This window comes from Sphaerodactylus townsendi, linkage group LG02, assembly GCF_021028975.2.
Source record: "Sphaerodactylus townsendi isolate TG3544 linkage group LG02, MPM_Stown_v2.3, whole genome shotgun sequence".
NCBI lineage: Eukaryota > Metazoa > Chordata > Lepidosauria > Squamata > Sphaerodactylidae > Sphaerodactylus > Sphaerodactylus townsendi.
Genome location: NC_059426.1, coordinates 137744676 through 137757364, shown reverse-complemented (window position 1 = coordinate 137757364; position 12689 = coordinate 137744676). Strand labels below are relative to the sequence as shown.

General features: G+C 41.6%; 1 protein-coding gene across 14 annotated transcripts in view; it reads right to left on the bottom strand.

Annotated features, from left to right (window-relative positions):
* NPAS3 (neuronal PAS domain protein 3) overlaps positions 1–12689 on the bottom strand; it is an 875259-nt gene that overhangs the window by 16061 nt on the left and 846509 nt on the right. For all 14 annotated transcript variants that reach the window (XM_048484759.1, XM_048484762.1, XM_048484764.1 and 11 more), the window contains one exon: positions 1011–1158. In XM_048484759.1, the coding sequence (XP_048340716.1) occupies positions 1011–1158 (148 nt within the window). The remainder of the gene's footprint in view (positions 1–1010; positions 1159–12689) is intronic.

Sequence of the window (12689 nt, the reverse complement as noted above, 5' to 3'; positions counted from 1 at the left end):
CTCGGCGAGGCGGCGTGAAGTCGCCGCCGCTCGCTCGGCAGAGGCTTCACCAGCGGCGTATTCTTTAAAAGAATCTTCCCAGCCGTTCTCAGAATACACCGGCTGCGGGCCAGCCAGGTAAGCGCCAGGGGGGCGCTGCTGCGCTGCAAAGGCGCCCTCGGTATAATGGCGGCCTGGAGACGGCGTTTTTACCGTCTCCAGGCCGTCATTTTCTGCCCGTGCGGAAACGGCCTGACAGTCTACACTGGCTCTTTTTATTCACCAAAAGTTCAGGCACTTGCCAGTTCTATATTTCTTTTGGAACATTTATCCCTATATACAATTTTAATTCACTTAAAGTAACTGGAACACAAAATGGATGCAATCAATGTAGTATTTGAAGAGGAATTCTACATTGAGCAGATTGCCTGACACTACTAGGGAGTGAAAATGACCTTTCTAGGAGATATGATGTTATAATGCATCAGAAAGTTCACTGCAGGATTCACTTCAGAACTCTATGATAGATAAAGAAGTGCATACAAGCGAAGGATGGTTATAAACCAGCTCTGCAGTAAAGCTGTTGCAAGTGACCACAGCTTCTCAAACTGGGAGAATTCCAGAAACAGGCATCAGTGTCAACATTTTTCTCTTACCACCAGTAAATGTTGTCTTGTATTCAGCTACACAGTGGCAAAGCCTTAACAACGCTTCCATCATCTGAAGAGAGGACAACAATTTCTGACAGTTCCCTCATCTACTACAGACTTTCCTACATGGCTGTCTCTCAGAGGGTCCACTGATCCACAGGAATAAAATTTGCAAGGGCTCAGTGGGCTGCAGCAGGAGGAAGAAGAAGCAAGAGAACTCCACAAGGCAGGTTCCCCAAGCAGATTTCCTTGGATACAGGGCATTGATTCTGAACAGAATCACAACAGAATCCTGACCGGTGTTCTTTTCCATTACTTGTTCTGAATGACTCATGTAATGATATCAGGAATGCAAATCACAGAACTAACAGGAAGATATACCTCAGAAGGTAATTGACCCAGATGACGTTTTTCTCATTTGCATTCTTAGCATTGATAGCGATGGTGGCACAAGACTGTATCCATATATAACCCCCATTCTTCTGCATCCAGCGGTAGTATTTTGTTACACACTGACCCTTGTTCAGCACTGTATTGAGGGAAACAAAAGGAATAAGAAAGATTGTTAGTAATGCTCTTAAAGGAGCCTCTTCCCTATCAAGACAGCATAACATATGTACAGTGATTGAGGTTTTTTGTCCCTCTACATTTAACAAAAAATGTTGTTATGATGACAAATAAATCCAGCCATTTATGGGAGCCCTGGCACAGGAGAGGGTTTCCCTCCATTTGTAGTGTGATTTTAATCTGTTTTGGCAGCTCAAGTAGGCAAAGAAGTGCAATAAAGGAGTACAAATCTCCGCAGCTTGCAGAGCCTCGAATCCTGTGTGGACATTTTCAAGGCACTCAACATCAAAATTGTTTTTAAAAAGTTAAATTTCTGTGTGATTTATTCATAGCTCTTGGGTAAACCTCTTTGAGATTCTGGCTATTTGAAAGGTTTGGGAAGATACTCTACCCTAGTTCTTTGATCATTTCTCTTCATTGCAGGCGATATCAGCTACTGAACTTACACATCTGCTTCTTTTGATCTTGTCAAACAGAATTTACAGTCCTCAGATGAACCAAATATCCAATGGTCAGTGGGGGAAATGTCTGCTGAGACTTTGCTTAATACTGGAGCAAAATAAATCCACCAAAAAGCTGCAGACGAAATGGTGGCCTAAGGGAGCTGTGAAACTGAGCATGTTAAAGCGGAGCTCCTCTGTGCACTGCCTAAAAAAGGACCAGGAATGACTGGATGGGTGAAAATGATCTGTTCTGTGAAAATGTGAGCTTTTTTAGTTTTTAAAGCTTAAAAACATCTGTTCACGTTTGTTTCCAACCAGAATACTGCCATATCTGAATACTTTTGTCTTCACAAATGGAGAAAGAGCTGTATCTCATTTGCTGGAATAAAGTGGTGTGTTTTTGGCACGAATCAAGAGAATGTCCTTGCTATTTTTATAATCCAATTCCTACTTTCCCTTGTTTGCTTGCCATTAATCTTGCAAAGTTTTGTACACTAGAGGGCAGTGTGCCTTCATATACCTATCCCCACACTTGGCATGTCCTTGTCTCCGTCTGCTAAAATGAAAAACCTCTAACTGCTGTAATAAATTTGGCTAAATTAGCTGCTAAATGGTTATCTCAAGTAATATGTATTTGCATTAATCATCTTGCTCTAAACCAGAACAAGCCAGAGTCCTAAAGACGTAGTAAATTCATATTGTCCATTTAATTATGGCTAATAAGTGCTTCATATACAATAGTTTCATGAAGTACATTTTGATTTTTTTGGAAGGGTTGTGGGAAGAGAAAGAAAAGAAGTCACATGGGGGGATTCTGCGCATCTAAACAAACTAAAATTCCACCTTTAAATGGAACTGTATGTTTACCATTAAGATTCCCTTCAAATCAAGAAACTAACGAAGAAGCTGTTTGTCCATACTCCTATGCCTAGATATATTCAGTGAGGGGGAGAATAAGAGCTGGGCAAAGTTATTTTCCCTTTGTTTACTTTTCTTCATTCCCACTCATGCTTCCTGGATTCATGCAACTGCCACAGCTGCCCCACTGATGAGGAGCTGATGAGCACTTGGCTCAAGCAGAAGGGTGGCGAGGGTCTTCCAGACTTGGTTCTGGGGATAGCTTCCACTTTAAGCTGCTTTCCCGCAGGATCAAGGAAACACTTGGCTTGTACAGAAGAGTTGCACTGCTGGATGTTCAATCCCACAATTCTTCCAAAGTCAAAAGATGTCACACGGGGACAAGCTAAAGGCACCTGAATTGATGACAATGTTATGGTTTAAGGGATGGGTGAATGTGTTCCTTTCTTTTAGAGGGAATGGAATTAGCCCATTGTCTCCCAGGCCCATTTAGTTGCAATGGGTTGCTCCATAAATAACAGAATCATAGAATCATAGAGTTGGAAGAGATCACAAGCTCCATCAAATCCAACCCCCCGAGGATCTGCAAAGTGAGTGAGGGAACTGACCATGGATAATGCATATTGAAGGGATGTGTCTCCTCGGCTGGGCTCTGGGCTACTTAGTGACAACTGCAAGCCAACTGGTTGCTTCCTAGAAAGCATATCTTGGGAGACCTAGTCCCTGTCACTGTGTTGTCAACATACACAGCTCCTTGGTCCTCACTGAACCGAAGTGGTTTGGAGGGGGACGTTATTTTAGAAACAGGATGTTCCTGCATGCTCAGTAACAGAGCAACTCCCATTAAGCCCTTTCTCTTTTCCCATTTTGGGATCCATTGTATCTGTTTACAGGACACAAACTTTGAAAATGGTGAGCAGTACATATTTATTTAACTATATATATGAAAAGGCATCACAGTTGATCTACTTGTACAGATACATTTTATTTTGGCCATAAACTTCCCAAGTGTTCAGTATTTTGACATGGCAATAAATTGACAGAAAATAAGTTTGCAAAACTCAGTTCTTTTTGTAGCAGCAGCAAACATTTGCAATTTGGGTTACAGTATTTTGTAAACAAGCTAAGGTTGACCGGATTGCTGCATTTTTTATCTAATCTAAAGACTTCTTGCTTATTGTATTACTGTCTAAGAAACACTATGATTCACAGAATACTAAGCTGCACAGTTAAGCAAACTGCGGGGAAAATACTTTATACCTATCATATTGCTTTTGTGTCAGACTCTTGATGAAAGAGCAATTGTATGCATGTTCTTCTGAGTTTGCACTTCTGACTGATGTTTGAGAAGAAGGGGATGGGGACAAGAACACGTCTTCCAGTATATTGCAATATTCCAGTTCAGCAAAATAGTTACATAAAAAAGGACTATGAACAAATGTTGAAGACAAACAACAGCGTGCCACTTTGGGGAAAAAATGAAGCTCCCTAAGCTTTAGGAAAAGGAATTTGTGCAACTTTGTCCTGGGCACACACTTTTAATTTCAAAAATAACGTTGCCCTCAGAATCAGTACTCCTTAGAAATAGTGGTTTGTATCTGCCTCTGTGGGAAGAATGGATTTTTCCCTCAGTCTCCTCCATGATGCAGTTCCTTTTAAGCCCTGGAAAATCATCCCCGAGGTTGAGGGATCCACGGGTATTAACTGCTACATGTGTTGGAAGGCTGCAATGAGGAAGAGGATGGTGTGAATCATCCACACCCTCTTCTGCCTTCTTTCAGATACAAATAATCTTTCTGTGCTGCCTGAGATGGCTGGGTGGAGGAAATAAGCATTTCACTGCTAGTTCATTGAATAGAAGCCATTCATTTTAACTACTGGAAAACTAAGGCAACGGGCAGCTGAGCGCTTGTTGGACTGTCACATGCAAAACAGGACACAGCTTCTGTTCTTTTAAAGAGCTCTACAAGGCTTTAAAATTTCTGAGGTGCCATCACTTTCGTTGCCATATTGTGGTTGTGACAAGAACGTCAGTAAATGTTACCTACTTAAAGGGACAGAAGCCATGCACCTTCTGAAACATTGTGGGAATACTTGCCAAAAATGTTTTTTAAATGTGCAGGAGACCAAGAAGTCTCTATCCTGGTCCACTTGCCAGTCACAAGCCTTTTTATAACTCCTGTGTAAATACTTAAAAGAAGTCAAGACAAAAAAGTGCTATTTTTTTTTGCTTGTATTTACTCTATTTAAAATTGTATATCTTTTTTTTTTTACCTCTCAGGTCCAAATAGTCATTTATGGAGTACGATAATACATACAATATTTAATTTCTTTAAGATATTTACATCTCACTTTTCTTCTGATCAACACTAATTCTATTAGTGTACAAAGAGAAAGAATAAAACCAAATAGCAGCACGTGAACAAGGCAATAAACAAGTCAATCGGTCCATTAAAAAGGAGAATGTGCCACTGAGCTGCAACTGACTCATGGTGACCCTCTCCATAGACTGTTCCAGGTAAGAGAGAGTACAGGTAATTTGCCATTGCCTTCCTCTGAACAGCAGCCTCAGTCTGTCAGCATGACATGGGCCCCTTCTGCACATGCACAATAATGCACTTTCAATCCATGTTCACAATAGTTTGCAAGTGAATTTTGCTATTCTGCATAGCTGCAAAGTGCACTGAAAGTGGATTGAAAGTGCATTATTCTGCATGTGCGGAAGGGACCATAGTGGCTAAGAGCAGTGGACTCTACTCTGGTAAACCAGATTTGTTTCCCCACTCCTCCACAAGAGGCCTGCTGGGTGACCTTGGGCTAATCACAGTTCTCTCCCAACTCTCTCAGTCCCACCCACCTTACAAGGTGTTTGTTGTGGGGTAAGGAAGGGAAGTTGATCATAAGTCACTTTGAGAATCTTTAAAAGGTTGAGAAAAGCAGGATGTAAAAACTAACTCTTCTTCCCAAGCAAACATTTTTTTGAAACAAGGGAGCTTTTAGCAGAGTGAAAGCACTAAGGGAATTAAATGAACTTCAGAACTCCAGAAGACAGCAAAATATAGGCATCCACTGATCTAAGTATATGAGAAGGCTCATAGGGGAGAAAGTGGTTCTTGAAACAACTAGGTTCCAAACTGCTTAGGATTTCAAAGGTCCAAGCCAGAAATTTAAATGGGAAAGGCTATAAAGTCATTCTAGAACTGGTGTTATGAGTTCCACGTGGCTCATCTTTATTAATAGCCTAGTGGCTAAGAGTTTCTAGCTTTACTTACAGCGATTTGTCTGGATTACTTCCAGTTTATTTGCTCTCATCCAGACAGCCACTGATTCTTGATAATGATTTAGCAAATCCATTGCATTCTTAGGATTAGGTAGTTAAGCAGAGATCGAGATTCCAGTTGACTACATAATGGTGACACCGTTTCATAGAATCCCACACTCCATTGTTTCATACAGATTTTAAAAAGCATGAAAGACAAAATGGAAGCTTTAGCATCTCATAGGCCAATTGACTGTGGAGGGTTTTATCCTTCTGTAAGGTCTAAAACACTGTCAAAAAGGTATCCCAGTACCATGCCAACAAGTTGAACCAGGAGTATGTTATTCAGAAGGTTAATGGTGTCAGAATCCACAAACACTCAATGAGAACCCTATATCCATCTCCTGACACAGGTTTCTCGCTGAAGTAACCAAAGCCAAACTGCAGCAAAGCCAAACTGCAGCAATATCATCCAGGTAGTAACTAGACAAAAATTGATTCAGATTATCAGCATCATCAAAGAACCGCTAGAACTGAATTTTTACCAAATATACAAACATCTTGCTCCAGAATGGTATGTAGATTGGCCAAAGGTTGTTATGATCACTTGCAACAATAAAGGAGGGCCCTCACCTTGGCCTCCCTCACCTTTTAGGGCAAGAGGTCTAGATCTTCTTTTTAGGAAGCCTTTAGTGCCCCTATAACCCAACAATTTGTCCCCCTTTGGCCAATCTAAATTACGGTTGCCAGCTCTGTTGGGAAATACATGGAGATTTTGGGGGTGGAGCCAGGGAAAGGCAGGGTTTATAAAGGGGAGGGATCTCGGCAATGATCTCGGTGATTTCTTCACTGGTGATTAATCCTGGGATAGTCACCCAAAATATCCAGGTTCCCTTGAGATCTCCTCATAGCCGAACTGTGGAACACAGATCAGTCCCGTTTCTGGTGCTCCTCCCACCCCTTATCACGGGATTTTCCTGGACCTGCTTGTATTTGCACCTTTTTGAAAAAAGCACTCCAATGGGAGCTAATAGGAGATAGGGAGTTAATAGGAGATAGAGTCCAAAGCTATGGACTCCCAAAGGGGGTGCCCCATCCCCCATTGTTTCCAATGGGAGCTAATAGGAGATGGGGGCTACACATTTGAGGGTCCATAACTTTGGCCCCCATGAACCAAACTTCATGAAACCTGGGTGGTATCATCAGGAGGGTCTCCTAAAAATACTCTGAAATTTTGGTGCTGCTAGCTTAACAATTTGACAGCAGGTACCCCCCCCCCCCAAGGGGCAGGCCTAGATGTCTTCACTAGAAACATGCTGCAGTGAGGATGTTGGAACCTGGATGAAAAGGTGCCGATTCTTTTGAAACTTGGTTGTATCTAGTTTAAATTTTCAGTAGGAATTTGGCCAGAGTGTAATGCCATAGAGTCCACCTTACAAAGGCATTGTTTTCTTCAGGTGACCTGGAAATTGGCAACCCTAATTTAAATAGATCAACAATAGTCAAGCATTCCAATAGTGAGTCTCACAAGAGATCACATCCACAGGTTGCACAAAATGTCAAGGATCTAATAAATAGAACAGTCAGCCCCCTGGGCATATACAATGAACTAACTGTGGTGTATAACAGGCTGCAGTCATTATAAAGGAACCCGTTTTCCTTTTTCCCGTTCACATGGGTGCCACGCAGGCAGTGATTGGAGCCCATGGAAACAAACTGGGTTGCTTTCATGCCTTCACATGGAGATGCTTCTCCTTTTTTAAAAAGACGTATGTGCAGGCATATAGAAATGAACCCCCACAGCCATATGAGTTGTTCCACAATCCAATAAGCTGCACCCATGTAGCTGAGCATGTGCAACACGCAAAAGAAAAAGAGACCTCCCTGCAATGGCAGGGCAATAATGAACATGTTGCTGTAGATTGGTCATACTCGCTGCCACATGCTTGGGGGACTTTGAACCCTGTGGGGCCCTCAGAAAATCTGCCCACACAGTGTGATGGTGACCTGCACAGAATGTCAGGTGTGGAGTCTCCCTAATGATGGACGACTTGGAACTTACAGTGAACGGGTGGAAAGGAGGGAAATAAAGCGTCTCCTGTCTGGTCGTTCACATAGGAGCAGCTCAAACCTGGGATTTTGCAAAAGAATCACTAGTTTAATGACTTTCAAAAATCCTGGGTTGAGGGAACCAAAGTGAGCCAGACTAGTTTTGGGAATAGGACCTGTGCGAAGTTCTCCTCCCCAAAACGGTTTGCATTGCACCCTATATTCGTTATATTTGGCCTGTGCAGAATAAACCTGTATCTAATGGGAAAGGGCCGTGGCTCAGTGGAAGCGCCTCTGTTTAGCACGAAGAAGGTCCTAGGCTCTTCCAATTTGAAAAAGAGTCAGGCATTAGGTGACATGGAAGATGCTGTCAGCCTGTGTAGACAATACTGACAGAGACAGACCAATGATCTGATTCAGTATAAAGCAGCTTCGTGTGTGTGTGTGTGTGTGTGTGTGTGTGTGTGTGTGTGTGCGCGTGTGTGTGTGTATGTGTGTGTGTGTGTGTGTGTGTGTGTATTTATATACTGAGCCTACTGAGAAGCTACTCACAGCACCAAACAACATGCAGCTGCAAATGGCTGGCTTATCAAAACACAGACTAGCACATTTTGTAGAGTATTTCTGCATTTATTGAGCAGCAGCATAAAAATAAACCTTCCAAGAAGTACAAATGAACACAGTATTCTTTAAACTGTTTGTCTAATAACAGAACAAGCTAAAGCACATTTGTTATTCTCAACTCAGACACAGACTGTTACTCCACTGTGTATATTAGAGAGAAGGGCGGAACAAAAGTATTGAAGGAAATACCATAAGAAAACGCACACAAATGGGAATCTTTATGCTGATTATCTGGATGTGGTCAATATAGACAGATTCTTTGTGAACTCACAATGTTGGAAACCTAACTTTCAAAGTAAAACTTCATGTTTCCTCCCACAAAGCACTAATTAATAAGCGAGTCATTTATACACCCATTCCATATATTTGCCCTGCTGAATCTGAAAGGCAGTATATCAACCTGGTTATTGAATATCAATCAAGTCTACTTTTAGGTGGGTCTCAAGCAGGGCCGGAGCGAGGGGGAACTGTGGCCGGGGCACATGTGCGCCCTGTGCCCTGGCCATGCCCCACGCTCGCCCTGGAACATCCCGCCACACCCCGGAATACCCCTGCCACACCCCTGGACCGATGCGCACCTGGTGCATTGCACACACTACTTCCCCCTTGGCTCTACACCACTGGCCTAAAGCAAGTGACTGACATTTAGTCTAGCCAACTTCAAAGGACTGCTACACACATGAAGTTTCTTTATATGGAATCTTGGTCTATCAAGTTCAGTACTGTCTACTCAGACTGGCAGCAGCTTTCCAGGGGTTCAGATGAATGTCTTTCGGATAATCTATCACCTGACCCTTTTAGAGATGCTGGGGATTGACCCTGGGACCCTCTACATGCTAAGCAGATGCTCTACCATTGAGTCTTGACCCCTCCCCACTACTGCTGTACAGTTATGATGGAATTCTTGGAGGAGGAAGTTTATTTTCAATACAAATGCTTTTTATAGTTCAATCCTAAATAGAGTTATGCCTTTCTAATGCAACTGACTTCAACGAATTCAGAAAGGATGTATTGGCGCTTAAGACTGTGCTATTAATGTACTAATTGGTCCATGTTCATGCAATACCTGAATCTGTAAATACTAGCTCACATGCATACATTTTTTTAAGAATATTTTTTTGTTACTGGCACCAATTAAGTTACCAATATGGGGTGCCCAAATGTACATTCTAAACACATTAGGGGTGGTAACCTCTTCTCTTGGATTCCCATCCTTAGTATATTTGCAACTGCCAGTTGTAATAGTGGGATTTACACTGCAGAGAAAAGGAAAAGAGCCCTTTGTGACTAAAGCGAATTTGAAGGAAAATTACCAAAGCAAACACCCATGAATAATCATGCATACAATGCAATTGGGAAAAACCCTCTTGCTTTCAAAGGGGATGCCAAATAAAGTTACTTTAATAAAATGAAAATCAGTAAATCCAGCTTCCTCTAACAAGAGACCTATAAATTACCTATACATTTCTGTTTCCTACAAACTGTTGCTGCTAGGCTATATTGAATTATTTTACAATACTCTCGCTTATTTTGCTAGGCCCTCATGGTTAGTATGCAAAAGGCATCTGATCTTATAAAAAATGTACAAAATGTGACTGATTTCTCCCCATATAAAGATATTATAGCTGTGCTGTACAGCCATCTCTAACAAAGGGATGCCAGTTTTGTTTTGGAGTTTTTTTTTTCATACAATGCAAGAACAGAAAAAAGAAACCCTGTGTTCTTCTCAGCTGCATAATTCTAGGAGCAAAACAAAGCAAATCCCTACAAGTTTGTTTCCAGAAATATATTTTAAAAGAACATGTTTTTTCCCCCTGTAAGATTGTTCTGGGAAATCAAAGACAAGAGCTGCAACAGCGTTAGGTTTTATAAGAAGGAAGTAGTTTAATTCAGTTTGAAAAGATGAAGAAATCTCATATCAAAAGCAACCTTTTAAAGGGAAACAGCTTACAATAGAACATTTCACTATGGTACAAACATATACAAAAGCTACATATTATAGATTCAGGTAAGTATTGAGTCAATAGGAAACAATGAGATTAGCTTACAGTTAAGACCTCATATCCTCACGGCTTCACAAAGAGCCTCATTGTAGTGGGGGAAATGTGGAGGGTGCCCCTGTGCTATTTACAGCTTCTACAAAAATGCCTTTATCAATGAGGAGGCAGCACTGATATTCAATTTGTCCTGCTATGAAAATATTGTTAATTTATCATGGCGGAAGGAGTCGGGGAAGCAGCCTTGCACTTCATACCACAGTTGGACACTTAGCTGTAAATACTGTCTCTCTTTTTACATTCACAAAACTGGCAGACAAGACATGAAAAGGAATACTGACTCTTTAATCTCGTCTTCTCCACCTAAGGCCCAAGGCAAGCTGACAGGGTAACTTCATTCTGGAAACGGACAGGCCTTATTTTTAAAGAAAAAATTCTGGATTACTTTTAATTCTGCTTTTGAAAACTATGGACTACAGGGGAATATACCTGGTATTGACTTGAAAGAAGAACAAGTTTCTTTATCTGAAAAGTTATAGTCCTTCATGCTTACGGGAGGGTCATTTTCAAAACCCGTGGGGAAAATAGTATCACAGACAGAAAGAGTACATTAAGTGTCTTATTTGCTTGAAACAGAGAAAATATCTCTTTTATAGCAGATCCCAGAACCAGCTGAACCTTTGATGTTACGGGGACTTCTACGGATTCTGCAGTTAGTGAGTGAAAGCTTTAAGTAGTACACATGTGCAGATTGGTTTACTGCATTAAAAAAGGTATGAGTAAGATTCAGCAAACTTTTTGTAGTTAAACAATCATGATCTCAAAAGCTGATGGGAGTCAGGAATGCATTATCTGTTTACAGTATCTTCAGTAGACTATGCAAAAGCCATTTCTGCTGCCTCTACCCAGAAAGGTCATGTATAGATTCTGGATCTCAGGTAGGGGAAGAATCCTTTGAATGAAAGTTTGTCAATGAACTATGAAGTCCAGAATAATTTTACATCTATGCTTCCTGCAATACTCATTTCCTTCCATCTCATTCCAGATCTTCGCTGCTTGGACACATCCTTAATTGTTATCTCCCCGAGCCAGCCCATCATTGCTCTCGCTCTCTTTCCCTTTCAACACGTCCCTCTTTTCTTACACTCCTGTACCTGATTTGACTGTAACACTAGTGAGGTAAAATGCTCCCCGCCACAATTCTGCACAGGCTCAGTAGGTCACAGTTACAATCTCTGCAAAGTAGTTATTCCCCCAGAACAATATCTCCTATTGGCACTCTGGTAAACTGTTTTAAAGAATTGTCATTGAGAACTGATAATGTAATATTTTATTGCTATTTTCATTTTAATTGTTGAATTGTTATAGATAATGTTTTATTTTTATATCTGTTAGCCACTCTGAGCCTGGCTGTTTGCTGGAAGAATGGGATATCAAGTTTCATAAACAAACAAACCATAAATGGCTACAGCATGGTATAATGGTTGGGAGCTAATCTGAATTCTAATCTGGTGAACTGGGTTTGTTTCCCCTTTCCTACACATGAAGCCTGCTGGGTGACCTTGAGCGACTCACAGTTCTGTCAGAACTCTCTCAGTTCCACCAATATCACAAGCTTTGCCAGCTTCAAGATTCTACCAGGTTTTAGTCTGCCCTCATCTTTCTCTGTATTCCTTTCATTATCTGGCCGATTATGCACAAAGCTTTTGCTGCATAGTGGAGGCCAGTGTTCACTGCAGCAAGATTTCTTGTACAGACATATTTTCTGGAACCTCACTTTTACTTTCCACTCTCTTTGCAGCAAGCAAAACCATTAATAGAATGATTTAAATATATTGCCACCGGAGCAGGGCAGTTTTGCCAGTGGGCACAGATTTGCCCCAGACCTTTTCTCTCTGCCCATGGCCAGCCTTCTCACGCCCTCACATTGCTTTGCATGTCTTCCCACACACACACACACACACACACACACACACACACACACACACACACACCCACGCCATTGGCTCCTTCCTGCTTCCCTAAGTGCACTGATCTCTCATATGTATATGGGGGGGGGGTAGAACCCCCCTCATCTCTTTTTAACATCTGTGTTCAGTCTCTACTCACCAGCACAGCCTCAGCATAGCACACCCTCAGTTTCCAAGGGTCCTGGAGCATTTCCCTTTGCCCCCTCTCTATCCTGCCAGCTCCTTCCTGCTTCTCTAAAGTGTGCATATTGAAAGATTGATCTTTCAATATAAAGTAATAAAAGAGAGGGCTT